At 36.8% G+C, this 17198-nt stretch overlaps 1 protein-coding gene across 1 annotated transcript; it reads right to left on the bottom strand.

The window, feature by feature from the left end:
• Positions 1–10629: 10629 nt before the first annotated feature.
• LOC148913085 (uncharacterized) lies at positions 10630–13316 on the bottom strand. The gene has a single exon (XM_089026994.1). The coding sequence runs from the start codon at positions 12997–12999 to the stop codon at positions 12274–12276; it is 726 nt and encodes a 241-aa protein (XP_088883120.1). The 5' UTR covers positions 13000–13316; the 3' UTR covers positions 10630–12273.
• Positions 13317–17198: the final 3882 nt, after the last annotated feature.

Here is a 17198-nt window from a genome sequence, read left to right as displayed (position 1 = left end):
GTTTTCGTACGAGTAGGTTCATAGCCGTATTGTAGCTGTTTAGATGTACTCCTAAATCAGGTGAAGGGATGCTCCTAAATCAGGTGAATGGATACTCTCAAATCAGGTGAAGGGATACTCCAGTAACTCAGGTGAAAGGGTACTCCTAAATCAGGTTAAGGAATACTACTAAATCAGGTGAAGGGATACTCCTAAATCAGGTGAAGGGATACTCCAGTAACTCAGGTGAAAGGGTACTCCTAAATCAGGTTAAGGAATACTACTAAATCAGGTGAATGGATACTCTTAAATCAGGTGAAGGGATACTCCAGTAACTCAGGTGAAAGGGTACTCCTAAATCAGGTTAAGGAATACTACTAAATCAGGTGAAGGGATACTCCTAAATCAGGTGAATGGATACTCTCAAATCAGGTGAATGGATACTCCTAAATCAGGTGAAGGGATACTCCTAAATCAGGTGAAGGGATACTCCTAAATCAGGTGAATGGATACTCCTAAATCAGGTGAAGGGATACTCTTAAATCAGGTGAAGGGATACTCTTAAATCAGGTGAAGGGATACTCCTAAATCAGGTAAAGGGATCGTCTCCGCGGTCCCTGTCGATTCCTCCCCTACTTCAGCTAGTAATTTTTTGATCTTTCAAGCAAGCGCCATACGTGTAAAATTGCGGATTTTAAAGTGCCTACGAGTTTTTAATTATTGACAACTTCTCTGCGTAAACTAAAGTGGATTTCTATTGATTTAAACGTATGGGGAAAATTTTTTTCCCCGTAGTCAAAATTTTCAGGTCACCCATCCAGATACTAACTTTGCTAAACCGAACTTGACTCAGTGTCATGGAAGCCCAAGTTTTTCCCACTGGACCACGGTTCCAGGTAAATCAGCATAACAATAGCCGTGAAAACAATGCACCGAATAGACTAGACTTTTTAACATTATATTTTCAACCGATTCCGTGCGTGGCAGAGATGCAAGGGATCAGCCGATATGGTCTGGGGGCCGGCTGGTCTCTCCCCTGATGCTTCGGCTAGAACATTTTCTTGCGTAATTCGTACACCCAAGGGCAGAAGGATTTAATCGCCGTCAGGTCCGAAGTCCATACGCCGCCTCAGCTCTGCGGATGTCTCGGGGGTATGGCAAAGTGGAGTCGATTTTTTTCTCAAATTTTCGTCTCATTTGCATATTGTATGTTTATATCTGCGACCAAATTACTGCACTGTTCACCATATAAGTGATTTAAAAAAATTTTTTTTTCTCGATATACACTTTTACAGTTAAGTACGCTAAATCTCTAGTTACGGACGGAAACGTTTGCTTGACTTGGTTTTGATTCTCAGTATTTTCTGTGATCTTAGTTCCTATTCCTATTCGTATTTTTGTATTAATTTTTTTTTTTTTTTTGCGTACTTGCATCGGAAATCTCACGACCTCGAGTGCTATTCTTTAACAATAGGGCAGTATTAGGGATGTTTTGAAAGTTCATGTAATTACACGAGCCTGAAGGCGAGTACCATTAATAACGAATGGCCTCGCTGACTACGAGAGCCACATTTACTGAAGCTCGTTTGCCCGCGGAGCAATTCCTGGACGGACGGACGGACAGACGGATGGATGGATGGATGGATGGATGGATGGATGGCCTCTTTCATAATGTACCAGTAGGCTTTATGGGGCCGAAAAAATCCTGCAAAAAAAAAAAAAAAAAAAACGTTCTTTCTGTAGTGATCGACAACTTGGAAGCTTCCGACTTGTCGCACTAAAAGAGACGCAACTAAACGAGCGAAAACCCTTCCTCTTCCTGTCACGAATCTACCAACGTCACTTCCTGTCATGGCGTCCACGGATACTACCCGCCTGACGACAATCATTTTGCACTCAAAACACTTAATTTTAATCAATATCAAAGATTTTATTTCATTTATTCTGTCTTCTTCTAGTTTCATGGCTAAAGTCTTCTTGCACTGAAACTTTTTTAAAGTCAACGTTATCGATTTAACAATATGTCATTAAAATTCATTTCAAAGTGGAATGTTGTTGTGTTGTTGTGTCTACAATAAAAATAAAATAAATCAAATATTTAGCAACTGAAATAAATAATTATGCAGTCAAAAAATACTAGGAGAACATTAAACACTGTCAAAAACAAAATATATCTCATACACTATCTTTTTGGAAAATCTGTGGAGATGTTACACATGTACACAAACATATTGAATTATATTACATAAGGTTGTATTTTGATAAATATAATATATAATAACCTCTGCGTTTGAAAAAACTATTCAGTAATTTGTAATAAACTTTTTTGCTAACAATTGTAAGGTCGGGGGAAAAATTTTTTTTTCATTTTTAGATTCTTGTTTAACCCTAAGGGTGCAAAGGGGAAAACGTGTCTTAGTCATTTGCTTATTTTTTAACTTCATTTACAAATAAAATAAGTAAAAATGTCTTCTATTTTATTTTCAGTTTTATACAGTAGTTTCCGTATTTTGATTTATTGTAACAGTTTCAGACCGCATCGACTGCATTTCAATGCAAATTGGACTACAAGCGTTCATGTTGTTGACAACATCTTCGTACTTCGGAGGAGGCTCTTCGCCTTCTTCACTAAACAAAGAACAGTAATTCGGTGGTAATGGAGAAGTATTTCTTGTTACTTCCAGTGTGCTAGACAATGATGGCACACAACCAGAATCTACAGAATTTGGAACTTGCTCATCTTGTTGACACCGAGTTGAACTCGTACATGACGTCAGTAATGTCGGTCGTGACTGGGATGGCATAGACTCTGGTACAGTCATGGTTAATGTTTCATTATTATGCGATATAACCTGTGTATTTCGTAACGTATTTGGAGAATTACGGTCCGTTCTAGTTGTTTGTGTGTGATTAAGTTCAGATGGTGTGTGGCTTGACATAGTAGCTGCGATCCGTTGTGAATCAACGCATGATTTGTTTGAGTGGCGGTGACTTCCTCTTTCGCTCTCACAAAAGTCTCTTTGATCAGCTTCGCATTCATCTCTCGCAATCCTTCCATATCGACCAAAATACCGTTTTAAATAAGCTAAAATTTCCTTCCAGCATCCTTCTGTGTAACAGAGCACTAAAAGAGCAAAACCCAGCACTGAGATGATTATTATAAACGGTAGTAAAGAAAAGTTCTGTTTTGGCGGTTTTATCTTCTTGCACATGTGGTTACTACAACGATGCGAGGAAGGGCAATCAGAATCGTTAAAACAGCTCTTCAGCTCGCAGTCATAACGCTTGGAACACGCCATACACATGTTTTGTGTACATAGGTAGTCCCTGGAACAGTCTTCGTCGCTAAAACAAATCTTGTTACAGTTGATTCTTGAGCTCGTGCAATGAGACTTACAACAATGTTGTTGTCCATCACCGCAATCAGAGTCTTGTATACAAGCCTTAGTGGTAGAACAGAGAAGTATAACTAGAAGAAAGCAGCTCGTACAACATGTCAAGAATAGATTATCCATGGGCCAAAACAGAATAAACGAGCTTTACGATGCTATGAAAGCACTTTCGTTTTCGCACGTTCGTCTGATCTTCTGAAACACCTTACAACCAGACCAGATATGCATATTTATACCATTGTTTACGTTTCGTAATCAATTGTCTGTCATTCAGTACGTACCTGACAGCCATTGAATGGAAGCACGCATGAATAGCCAATAACAGACGAGCATGGTGAACAACGGATATAAACGAATATTATGTGGCTTGGAATGAAGTTGTTTCCATCTATCAGCACCAGTTTAATAGATCCGATCTGTTTGAACGCGCTTATATTCGCTTAATGGAATGGAAGAAACAATATCAGTAGATAAATGATACTATACACTTGAAATAATGTAGACTTTTGAGCTTTATTGTTAACACTTCACGATTATTTTTTCTTTTCTTTCTTTCTATCCTCGGCATGCATTTCGTTATTTTTTCCCGTTTTTCTTTTTCAGTCGGATTCTTTCTTTTCATTTTTTCCTTTTCTTTTCTTTTTTCTTTCTTTCTTTCTTTCAATCTTGCTTGCTTTCTTTCTTTCTTTCTTTCTTTCTTTCTTTCTTTCTTTCTTTCTTTCTTTCTTTCTTTCTTTCTTTCTTTCTTTCTTTCTTTCTTTCTTTCGTGTCTTTCTTTGGTCAGTTCAAAATAGGAAGGGAGCAAACTACCTGACGGTGCACAGTTTAATACGTGGGTTGCCGATGATCATCAGCTCGTGCGATTCTTCACGTACTGACTCTAGCTTGTCCTGCATAGCTACAACAGATGGAATCCATTATTCATCTGACACTGTGGACTCCAAAATGAAATTTTTACTCAAAACTGATTAGCAAGTCTACTCAAAACTATTTTCTGTAACTCCATTTCTATTCCTGTTAAACTTCTCTCATCTTGATATTATTTTAACGGGTCAGATATTCAAACGAGGAAGAAGCAAATTAGGAAGTGGTTGTAAAGCGCTTTAAAGTGTATATGACACCAAAAAATTTTAATGTTAAGAATGTGTAGTTTATTGGCATTAATAAGAATATCACGGTTAAATTTGTTCCAAAAACGTATTTCTCTAGAAATTCAAAAAATTTTAGCACGAGTTGTGACGTCATTTTGTTTACAAGTCTCCAGATTTAGTTGCAAATACATGAAATATGTTTGAATATAGAATCTTAATTTCAAGTAGTACACTTTTCAATTTCCCAACATTGGAAGAGTACTACGTAAGCTATCAAATGAAGCTGACTAAAATATGTCTTTTGTTGTTAATTCATATGAATTACAATTTATATTTAGTGCATTACTACTGAATCTAGAGTACGTGTCAACAAAATGACGTCACAAATTGGGATTAACTTTCGCAAATATCTCAAGAAATAAGCTTTTGAAACAAATTTTGTTACGATATATTTATTATTACTAACAAACTATACATTTTAAATGATGGAATGTTTTCGTGTCATATACACTTTAAGACAAATATATATGGAGCCATCAATATGATCACGTGCCATCATGTCTGACGTCATCGTTAATTGCTGCAACTGTTATAGTCATGAAGGTAACAGCAACAACTGCAGCAACGTGTTTTCCTCATTTTAAACTACATCATTCGATCTGTGTTTCGAAACCTTTCCTTATTAACCATGATAACGTTTAAATAAAGCATCTCCTGCTGACCAAACTGTGAAGACAATCCAATGTATGTATAGTGTTACCTAATAATGTTGGCAGCGAGCAAAAATGCTTCAAATTGCATCACGCTAGTCATCTGATAAACGCTGACTCATCAGTAGCCCTTGTCATAAGCTGCATGGTTTCTCTATTGGTAAAGCCATTATCATTCCTTCCGATCAAAAGTCTTTTTTTTTTTTGCACGTTAGTCACTAGCGAGAGACGTTTTTTTTTTGTTAACCGTTTTTTTTTCTATTTTTTTTTTAATCTGTAATTATAATAAATAATTATAATATATTGTAATTATAAAGTATTTCTAAAGCTACTTAACATCAAAACGTTTTTGCAGCGCTGATAAAACTGAGGTGGCAAAATCTGGCAAAAAAAAAAAAAAAAAAATTTAAATATCAACCTTGCTATTTAGCTATTAGGCTCAAAAATTGAGTTGTACATCCAGATAACTTCCCTGTAAAACACAGTTTTCTGCATTCTTCAGGGCCTGGGTAAGCCAAAAGATCCTCAATAATGTGCCACCCAGAAAACTGTTTCGAAGAAAGTAAACCACATATCTTTTTAGTTGGGTTTTGTAAGGCTAAATGTCAGGGGAAATATGAAGAGAAAATCTACAAACAATGATGACAATTTGTGGGATTTCATGAATGTATCATTAACAATCGTTGATGAGTTTTTCTGTTGGAAAGCCAATGATTGGTTAAATTTCAACCAATTCAGACAAAATTATAAAACAACAAATGGTTTAAAGACCCATTGCCACTTACCGTGATGCATCTCAGTCACAGATGAATTTCGTGGTCCATGAAATTCAAAGATTCATATATTCATAAAATGATTATTTTACATTCTTTAAGAGTTTATCCAAAAGGTTAGAATTGTTTTCTCAGTGGTGACACGATTCAAAATGTAAACAAATTGTGATGCATCATGGTAAGTGGCAATAGGTCTTTAAGTCAAAAAAAATGCAATCTGGATCCCCTTAGAATATTATAACAGTTGCTTGTGCAGAAGACAAAATAAATGATCACTAGAAATACAAAAGTTTGCAAATTTATCTATAAATATTAGTTTAATATCAATGAATTGATTCAATCAGCATATTGCAATCGATACCGGCTCACTATTTTAAACTCTGCAATGATATATATATTTCTATACCAACATTACTACTGTAGCAGTTATTTACACTCATAAAAAAATGTCCCAACGATTCTTAAATACATTATGCATCTATATATAGATATTAAATGAAAAGCTTATATAAGAGTGTGTGCCATATATCCCGTGAAAAAGTTAACTAACAAAATTTAATTGTTTAAAGTGCTACTACGACGAAAATCGCTCAAACTTAGATTCAGCTGAAACTTCCTAAAAATACTCTTTAAAGGTCCAATAATCACTGTATGAAGTGTTTTCTCGATATTCAGTACGAAAGTATGATATTTTTACGATTATTTTTTGGAGTCTGTGACATCATACACTCAACATCAAACATTGCTACATATATTTCTTTGTATACAAGTCCTTAATTTATTTTATTCCTATGAAGCCCAAAGGGTGGCTAATGTGCTTATTTCACATTACTTGTGACTATAATTTATATTTTGGGGTGTTTGGGTATTTCTTTCTCCCTTTACTACTGATATTTTGATCATAAACTACAAAGAAATGTATGGAGCGATGTTCGATGTTGAGTGTATGATGTCACAGACTCCAAAAAGTAATCATAAAAATATCATACTTTCGTCCTGAATATCGAGAAAACACTTCATACAGTGATTATTGGACCTTTGAAGAGTATTCTTAGGAAGTTTCAGCTGAATCCAAGTTTGAGCGATTTTCGTCGTAGTAGCACTTTAAATTAACGCAAAGATTTGTAGGTCTACGCCCTACTGAGGTCTACTGAATTCACTAATTTGTTTACATTTGTACAATTTCTTAAAACTTTTTTCACTGATATATTGTATGCACTTCATGATACATAATAAAAGATTGCAATACTCTGTTGCAAAAATTATAACCTTGAATTCTCCCTCGACACTAATTCATTGCAGTAAGGATTGAAGGATATTACCAAGGGCCTCACTCATGTGGCAGCCATCTTTATTCTCATTAGAATAAAAAATTTTGCATCAACTGCATATATATTGTATTCTCAAGCACTTGAATGTGAGGCTAAATGGCTGCCACATTTCTAAGGCCGATGACTAAATCATTATTTATTTGATCCTAGAAATTATAAAAATTCCCTTCCCGAGTAAAACTCTTAGCCTCTAAGAAAACAGCAGTTCCCAGACCCAATTAACTTTGAGGACAGAACAATGAATTTAAATAGGCCCTTTGCAGTTAACGGTCACATGTCTGTACTGGGATGCAAAATTTTTGTTTTTATGTAGTTTTATTACAATCTCTCGAAACAGGTTGCAGAAAGTTTGTTTGCAGTCCAGTAAATTTCACCCATGGGAATCAAAATGTTCATTCATTTGCTCTCAGTGAATTAATCAGCACGTGATTGCTTAGCTGCAAAGGGCCTATTCCAACAAAAAAAGAATTTTGTATTGAAATGTCCTCTGAAATGAGCTGCATTAGAAATATCCTGCAAGAGAACTATTCTTGTAGAAACCATGCCTACCAAACTCCTGTCTGGGAACTGCCAGGATATTTGATATACCATATATACATTACAAAGCTAATTCCAAAAGTTATCATAGCCATAGATGGTCCTAATATACCTAAATTATTTATGAGAAAACTCTATGCTTCTATAAAATACTGTAAAAAAAAATCAATTAAATAGATTTATAGCAGCGAAATGGGTTCTCATTAAATGTTTTTGAAAATGTAATGGTTTCCCAAGACTATAATGGTTTTCTAAGCAATACGATGGTTTTCCAAGCACTACAATGGTTTTCCAAGCATTACAATTGTTTTCCAAGCACTACAATGGTTTTCCAAGCACTGCAATGTGTTTCAAAGCACTGCAATGTGTTTCCAAGCACTACAATGGTTCTCAAAGCACTGCAATGGGTTTACAAGCACTGCAATGGCTTTACAACGCTACGATGGTTTTCCAACACTACAATGGTTTTCCAAGCACTACAATGGTTCTGAAAGCACTGCAATGGGTTTCCAAGCACTACAATGGCTTTACAACACTACAATGGATTTCCAACACTACAATGGTTTTCCAACACTACAATGGTTTATCCAAGCACAGTTTCGCCTCCTCGCAATAAAGTCTTTTTTTACAATGCACTTAACTCAGTGGAACACACCAACACACTTAGTAACGAATTTCTGATACTATTTTAGTATCAAAATAAAAGAAATATTTCAAGAATATGTAATCTTTAACCAAAATAAGATGAAGTGCCTAGATAATCCGAAGTAGTCTCAGACTGTGGTGACCTCCCGAGAACAAGTATTTACGAAGTTGTTTGCGTCGGATTCCTGGTCACTGGACCGAGTAATGACTGTTTCTGTTCCCAAGCCATTTGAATCTAGAAGAGTACAACTACTATTTAAATCATTTTGAGTCGTATTTTGTCCTGATTCTGAACGATGAGACTGATCTTGTTCTGTTAAACTTGTGGAATGATGATTTGAAGATGACGAGCTTGTTACAGGCTCATTACTATTCATAAATCCATTGAGTAAAATTACTGGATTCGATGACCAAACATTCCTTGTCAAATGTTCTCTATTATTACTCTCTAAAGGCGAAGAAAAACGCTCAATATCCTCACAATTCGTTCTCCAAAAGAATAAAATCCTCTTAAATGACCGCCAACTCCAAATGGTCTGCCTACTTGAAGGTTTCTCGTTAAACGAGTTTGACGAGTCGTTGTTGGACCAAGAATCAAACTGAACCTCGATTCCTGGGCATGAAGAATCGCCGTTGGCTTGTCGATGCGATCTTCTCAATCTCCACATCCAAAACCATAGCGTTAAACTGCAATTACATGATAAACTCTCGAGACGCTCTCTCCATCTTCGTTGGCCGAATCTCTCGAGGAAGTAATCGTTATAACACACAATCAACAAAGACACGGAAAGAGCAGCGATAAAGATCAAAAATGGAGCCATTTCGGATGTAAGATTGCTTTTCTTTTTTACTTCACAGGATTTTTTTTCACATGAATGTCCTTCTGGACAATGGCTGTTGTTGAGGCAGCTCTTTCTCGTGCAAGACAAGTCACTAGTACAGTTCACACATATCCCGAGCAGGCATCTACTTTCGCTTCCACACTCATGGTCCGACTGACAAATGTGTTCACACTTTAGTTTTGACCAAGTACAATTCCCTTTACAACAGTATTCGAAGTGAAAGCAGTCTTTATCTGATGAACAGGCCGAAGCTTGACACGAGGAAATTAGACTTACAGCTACGAAGAAGAGAGAAGTTACTTTATACGCTTCCATTTTGCTCTCTGTTGTTGTTGTAACATAACAAGCCTTAATCCTTCTACCAGGGTCTACCCAGGTCGAGTAGGCCTTTGTGACGTCATTATTATATTTAATGCACGAGAGCCGTGGCCAAGAAAACTGTTATTTTCTCGGTTCCCATGACCTCGGGCTCATCCAAAGAAGCTGAAGTAATTTCAAATGCACGATATTACTGGATTTAACTTGGAACTATCTTTCATTACTAGACCTGTAGCCGATAGGAAGTAGATAACTGATTATGAATCGATTCGCTTTGCTTCGCTTCTTTTGATAAGTAGTAGTTATTCATGCGCACCAAGAATAATAAATAACGTCACCACAGGTATTCCAACCCCAAGTGTCTAGCCTTTTTTTCTGACCTATGTGTGTTGTGTGTTGTGTGGTGTGTGTGGTGTGTGTGATGTATGTGTGTGTTGTGGGTGATGTGATGTATGTGTGTTGTGTGCGTGATGTGGTGTATGCGTGTGGTGTGTGTGATGTATGTGTGTGTTGTGTGGGTGATGTGATGTGTGTGTGTGGTGTGTGTGATGTGATGTGTGTGTGTGGTGTGCGTGATGTGATGTATGTGTGTGGTGTGGGTGATGTATGTGTGTGGTATGCGTGATGTGGTGTATGTGTGTGGTGGGGGTGATGTGATGTATGTGTGTGGTGTGGGTGATGTGATGTGTGTGTGTGGTGTGTGTGATGTGATGTGTGGTGTGTGTGATGTGATGTATGTGTGTGGTGTGCGTGATGTGATGTGTGTGTGTGGTGTGTGTGATGTGATGTGTGTGTGTGGTGGGGGTGATGTGATGTGTGGTGGGGATGATGTGATGTGTGTGTGTGTGGTGGGGGTGATGTGATGTATGTGTGTGGTGGGTGATGTGATGTAAGCGTGTGGTGAGGGTGATGTGATGTGTGTGTGGTGTGGTGTGGGTGATGTGATGTATGTGTGTGGTGTGTGTGTGATGTGATGTATGTGCGTAATTACTGAACGAAGCGCAGGAAAAAGATGTTATAATTGTTTTATTTTATAGAACGAAAAAAACCTCAGCGTTTTTGATGCCATTTTCTTACAATTATTTGCTCCGTTCACTAATGAAGCATAAGTCCCAACCAATCAGAGCGCACGTCATATCTAATCATAAAACTGCACACTCTGTTTCTTTAGTGCCTGTAGAGTAGAAAAAACCCCGGTGTGTATGAGATACAGCTCACTTACACGCATATCGCTATGTGTGACTGCCATGGGTTCCCTGTGTTAACATACCATTAAATGGGCTTCCTGTGTCGTTACGTAAAAAGGAAACACCTGCATACTATTTATATTTTTTAATTTTATGAAAAAATCGAGAATAATCAGTCGTACTTGAAATGAAGAACATCCAATATTACATACATATGTAAGAACTGGAGTTGGTTTTAAAACGTATTAGATAGACAAAAGTTGCTTTTATTGTAGTAGATCAAAAGAGATCAGATATCGTAAGAAAATGAAGTCAAATGTCAATGTGAAATTGTGAGCCGAAACATGAAATTAGGATTTTTAGATTGAAGAGGTTCAATCTAACGTGGCGTTACTAAATAAAAAGATGTTAAAGCTGGTAAGATGTTTGGAGGTATTTTGGAATCTTTTCAGAATTTGCTCTGTTTGTTATTCTAGTGGTCGCGTATCAGCTAAAAGTGAATTAATATTTCAGAAGTAAAAACTAAATGAATTCCACGATGGCTACACGCAAAACATAATGGAAATTTTCATTCAATTCAAATGAATTTTTTTTTTTTTTTTTAAATAATTTCGAGGGATTTTTTAAACTTTCGATGCAATGTAGATGTTATTCTCCACATAATAATTCAATTTATCTGTTTCTGTTTTACAGGTTTTAGCATTTTTCACCTCAATTCCTGCTGAGAAAAGAATGGTTTTAGACTTCTCGAGATTCAAAAGCCATCTGCTTAAGAAACAAAACATATACAAACTATAACACTGATTTTGATTGGACAACACGATGTTACCCGCTTGTGGTAAATAAAACACGCATTCTGATTGGCTGAGCCAGCTCATTAGCATATTAAGCAGATGTTTCTATTTTTTCTTCCCTCGAGTTTGATTGTTGAATTTTCAACAAGCCAAAAATAAAAATTTTCTATTTTCTATATTTTTGAATAGACTCATGATTCTGCTGCTAAAAGAGATTCAAATTCGAGACATTAAAAACTTTTACCATTCGTTCCGGAAGCCCCCAAAGAGCGGAAGTACAAAAGGCAACTATATATTCCATTTTGATACAAATGTTTTCCTATGAGCGTTAGAATATTTTAAAACGTTTTCCTTATGCTATAATAAACCGGGTTTACTTTCTGCTTTAGCATTAAGTATAGATTTTGTATCTTTTAAAAAACCATTTTTGTGGCCTTCTTAAGCTCGCGCGCAAAGCAAAGCTGATTTCAATCAACTTTTTATTAAATGACGCACAAATAAAACAGCCTTTCTGCTCTTAAATCATATTTGCTTAATTTATTTAAGCTCGTGTTCTTTGTTTGATTATTTTTACTAATGAATACGAAACCAAATACTTTATGATTCTTTCTTACTTTCCTGCAGAATATAAAAATAGATTCTGGTATTTTTTGCTCAATATTAATATTTCGACATCAATTTGAAGCGATTTCACTGAGCTCGTCCACTTCTTCCACGACAGACAGTTCCATCAGACTTGCACCAGTAATTGGAGGTTTTTTGTGCAACTCTTTCATATCAAAACGTCTTTTTCTGTGATGTTCGCTTGGTCGTAAAGTTTCAATTTCCACAGAGGTTTTATTTGGTTTTAAAGCAGTGGTTTGCAGCTCGTTCAACTCGCGACCCATTACTTTGTGATGGTGGGCTTGTTTTGCGGCTAGTGATGGACGTGAAGATCTCTGATTTCTCAAACAAAAATAGAAAGCCCCAACGAATATTATCAAGCCGATAGTAGCCACAAGTCCAATGATGGCAGGGTTCATGTCTTTTGACTTTGCGATCGAGTCCAGATTTTGGCAAGCCCCATCTTTGCAAGTCTGATTCTTGTAACATTGTGAATCATAAACACATTCTCTTATTTTATTTTGGTTAATGGGTTCTAATGAACATGGTGGTCGGACACAACTGCATTTTCCCAGAGTACACAATTCGCCGTAGTCTTTATCACAGTCTAAATCCGAAGAACACAAACCATTACAAGCCTTTCTCGAAAGGCAAAGTCTTTCACAACAACGTTTTCCATCGATGCAGTCACTTGAAATACGACAGAACTTGACAGTATCTGCAAACGACGAAAATGCTACAAGAAGCCCAATATATAACAAGGTTTTAACCATCGTAGAAGAGGAATTTGTCGACATTCATCTTGTAAGTTCGTCAGTTCTGGATTATTCAGACAGCAGCTAGGTTCATTTGCCTTTTTAACTGCAGGTGCAGATATTTAGTATTGTCACTTGTGACAATGCATTTAACCGAATGATAAGCCAAATGTAAATAGCCGATCGATATCTCGCGTCGTCCTCAGTCGATAATTACCTCTATAACACCGGCTTTATCTTTCTGTTTAAGCCTTATTCCACTAAAAATATTATTTTGCTTAAAAGGATATCAAGAAACCACTTTGGAGCGGTTTATCGTTAGGTCTTTCTTTCAAACAGCATTGTCACGCGATATTTACGGTTCGTTAGTTACGCGTGACATATTTGCGAGCACGTGCATCAGTTCTACGAACAGTTAAAAAATCAATAAAAAATCAATTAAGCTCAAGTCGTTTAAATTCGGTCGTCAAGAAAATTTTAATTTCAGTTTCTTCTGGATATTTGATCATTTGCTTTTAAAGAAAACACAATACTTAATATAAAGCTAAGATTCCATGACTACGATTATAATTATCGTTCAAAATCAACTGGCAAAATTCCAATTCATTGTTAGGCATATATCTTGAAACTACAAGTCGTCAATCACATTAATACAAAATAATATTCAATTATTTTCACTGATGAGACTTCGTAACAAGCATAACCAAGGACGACCCATCTGACAATAAAAAATTTCATATTTTAAAATGAAAATACCACATTTTTTGTGAATACTATTTTCCAAATCACATCGGGTTCTGATTGGCTTTGTTCATAGTTTTTGCCATGCAAGGCCGTTTGGTTTAACAGTATAGTGATTAGAACATAGAAAGGCACGGTGCTGACTCGCACTGACCTGATAGTATTAGAACAAAGCAAACCAATTCAATGTTACAATGCACGAGTTAGCGGAATGAGCGCCTCGTCTTAACACGTCCAACTTCAGCTCTTTCTTATTCCAAAGACTTATGAAGTAGAGTGTTGATAAATAAAATTTGTCAACACTAGCCGAGTAAAAAAGTCTACAGTCATAATAAACTTCAGAGTTCAAATCAGTAACTCTATTTCTTTGAAGTCAGCTATTTTGACACAATTGGTAAAATAAAAACACGATTATTTAAATATTTATTATCGACTTTGAGGACTTTTTCAGTAGTTTTGCAATGAGGGAATATTTCAGCTGTCATTGATCAATCCCGAGGGATTCTGCGGGACAATTCCCGCAACTTGTCCTCTTACAACTTCCTCGTACGAAGGAGGGAATTCGTAGGGAGGAGGATCAGTGTTTACAAAGATAACACTCTCGTAACGAGGCAGTGTTGAAGAACCTTCAAAATTCTCTGACATAGAACTCTGGGTTCTCAAATTCTCCGATCTCCTGGCGAGTGATCTCCGATGGCTGCGCGAAGACCGTCCGAATCGTCTCCGATACCTCGGCAACTGAAACTGCCAGGCATAATAGCACATTATAGCCATAAAAAGCATGATTGCCAGAATAGTTCCTAAAGTAAGTTCTGAAGAATGATTCTTTGCGAAGTTTTCTTGCAAACGTGGTGTTGTTCGTCGTGTAGTGAAAGACGTAGCGTTGACGACGACGTTCGCCGACCCTCGGTTTTGACGTCGGCTTTTCCAGTATAAAATATTCGGTTTTCTCATGTTCACATTTTTGTTGTCTACAAGTTCGTTTCAGTCCTCTTAGTTATTTTTGTAGCATTCTCTTCACTTTCACCAGTAGCTTGGCTCACAACAAAGTCAAAAACAAGTTGTTTTTGATGTTCATTCAGCAACAGAAAAAAACCAAAAGAACTTATAGTGATGTGACCAAGTTTGTCTGAGGGCAGGTTTTTTTTGTGCCTTACATTCAATACTACATACCAAGTACTCGGGAGCTGTTTCTTGATGCTGTGTTTATCGAGCACACCACAATTTCTTTAGTCTTTTAGACAATCATTCTAACACGTTTCTTTGCAAAGAAGGGGTGTACAGAGAAGAACGATTCCATATTACAGGATAATTAAGAACATGACTAGTTTGAGTTATCGACAAGAACCTTGTAACCTCTTTCATTAACTCAAAATACTGTAAATGAAATAATCAATTATCAATATTGTAATCAAGTTTAAGACAGCGTTACGACTAATGCTTATTATGCACTGCGCTGTGTTCAGTCATGCGTAGTCCGTCATAACGTTACTGGGGTCAATCTCGTACCCAGAGTCCTGCGGCGAAGAACGAGGGCTTTGGCATGATCCATTTTTTGGCGCAATTTTTTCGGAAGTCAACTATAAACATTTCAGGAGTGGATTTCAAATTTTGGAATTTAATGACGTCACACTTCGGTACCAGTCCTTCCATTAACGGACGCAGACGAAAAGTTCCGCACGTACTGGGAACGGAATTCACAATCACGTGATTGATTACCGCAAACTCAATGCAACGAGGTTAAGTTATTCAAAATCAATGACAGGTGTCAATCATCTTAGATTCAAGGTGGAATGAAAGACAAATCAATTGAATGAAAAATCAAAACTTTTATCAAATTCTGAAACAACCTCTGGGCTGATCTAAGTCAGGGCATGGCTAACTCACAGATTGACCCCTGAAACAACCTCTGGGCTGATCTAAGTCAGGGCACAGCTAACTCACAGATAGAACCCTGAAACAACCTCTGGGCTAATCTAAGTCAGGGCATGGCTAACTCACAGATTGAACCCTGAAACAGCCTCTGGGCTGATCTAAGTCAGGGCATGGCTAACTCACAGATTGAACGCGAAAGAATCTTTGGGCTGATCTAAGTTAGGGCACGATTAGGCACATATTGAACCCTGAAACAACCTCTGGGCTGATCTAAGTATAATCATTGATACTAATAATAACAATAACAATAATAATGATAGTATAATTCTGTAGTGAAATACTTTCTCATTCACGAACGAGTATAATTAAATAAAGGACGTTGTTATTAATTTTGCATCAGTTACCTGTAACCTGTTTCGGGTCGCTATATATGAACAGCGCGAACGCATGCTTTGGTTATATTCTTGATAGCATCAGTTGACGGCGATAGAATCGACACCACCTTGCAATCGATAGCCAAATCACAAACTCGAGTCCTTCAAGAATTTTCGGTCGAGTAGGAATGACAAATTGGTACTCATAGTCATTATAAAAAAAAGTAAAATTGTAATTCTCAAAGTTCATTTTAAGAGGCTATTTTTGAAAACCGGACCACAGACCGCGAGATGGTTGTTTCAAGCTGGTTCCCGCCAAAACCAAGTGCTCAAGATCTTAAAATAGCATGGACAAAGTTCAAGTTTATTTTAAAATGAGTTCTCGTCATTTCCTGAGTCCAAAAAAGGGCGCCAAAAAGCGTCGATTTGATCACGTGACGTACAACACATTCCACAGGAATCCCACGTAATTGTTGATGTGGTGTATTTCAGACCCCCCTCTTAGGAGCTAGCTAATAAATATTGTATGACAAATTCTTGAATCCTTTTTCCGTTAAAAATATGAATTTCCTTATCTCTTGTATCGTATGAGCAGCAAAAACATGATTCAGAATGATTTGGTTTCGATGACATCAGAAAAGAAGTCCTCAAAAACGATTTCCGCTTATCGAAAACCAACGAGAAAAAATCATGACTGCATTGACAAAGACAAGTAACAATAACTACCCCACTGTGCTCAACAAACTACATAAAAGAGAACTCTTTAATTTGTTAATTCTCTGGAAGTTTCTGACGGCTGAAAAAATATCCAAGTTCAGTTTTTGAGCCTTGGTACAGAGGACAACCTTTGATTTCGTGGTCAATGAAATTTCGTTCAAAAATTATTTTAAAAAAATGGAGCTTTAAATTAGCGCTAAAATCACCAGCTTTACCACACTATGTGATCTCGTTTGGAAAAACTAGATTGTTTAATATCACATTCGTTTACTCTTAATAAGTCTAAATTGTAAGAGTATTATATATTTTTTGTAAAAATTTGTTTTCGATAAGAAAGTTATCCTGCACGTCTTGATTTGCATCACTGGTCGTCATACATAGGCCATGTTGGCAAACAGCGGCTACCAGCCTGTTGTCATGGAAGTCAACCAATGTTGCCTTCTAACCCCTTGACTAGTTCTCATCTCGAAAAAAAATCCATCTTAATAATCTTTTCAAGAGGGTTGAAACTTCGAAAAACGGTTTGGTTTAGGA

The sequence above is a fragment of the Actinia tenebrosa genome, unplaced genomic scaffold (assembly GCF_029948245.1).
Source record: "Actinia tenebrosa isolate PJP-AT-01 unplaced genomic scaffold, QUT_ActTen_1.0 PGA_scaffold10__47_contigs__length_13832649, whole genome shotgun sequence".
Classification (NCBI taxonomy): Eukaryota; Metazoa; Cnidaria; class Anthozoa; order Actiniaria; family Actiniidae; genus Actinia; species Actinia tenebrosa.
Note: the sequence above shows the minus strand (reverse complement) of the source record. Positions and strands in the feature narration are given on the sequence as shown.

Excerpts from the sequence above, each read along its gene's own strand:
- LOC148913085 (XM_089026994.1), bottom strand. The coding sequence starts at position 12,999 with ATGTCGACAAATTCCTCTTCTACGATGGTTAAAACCTTGTTATATATT.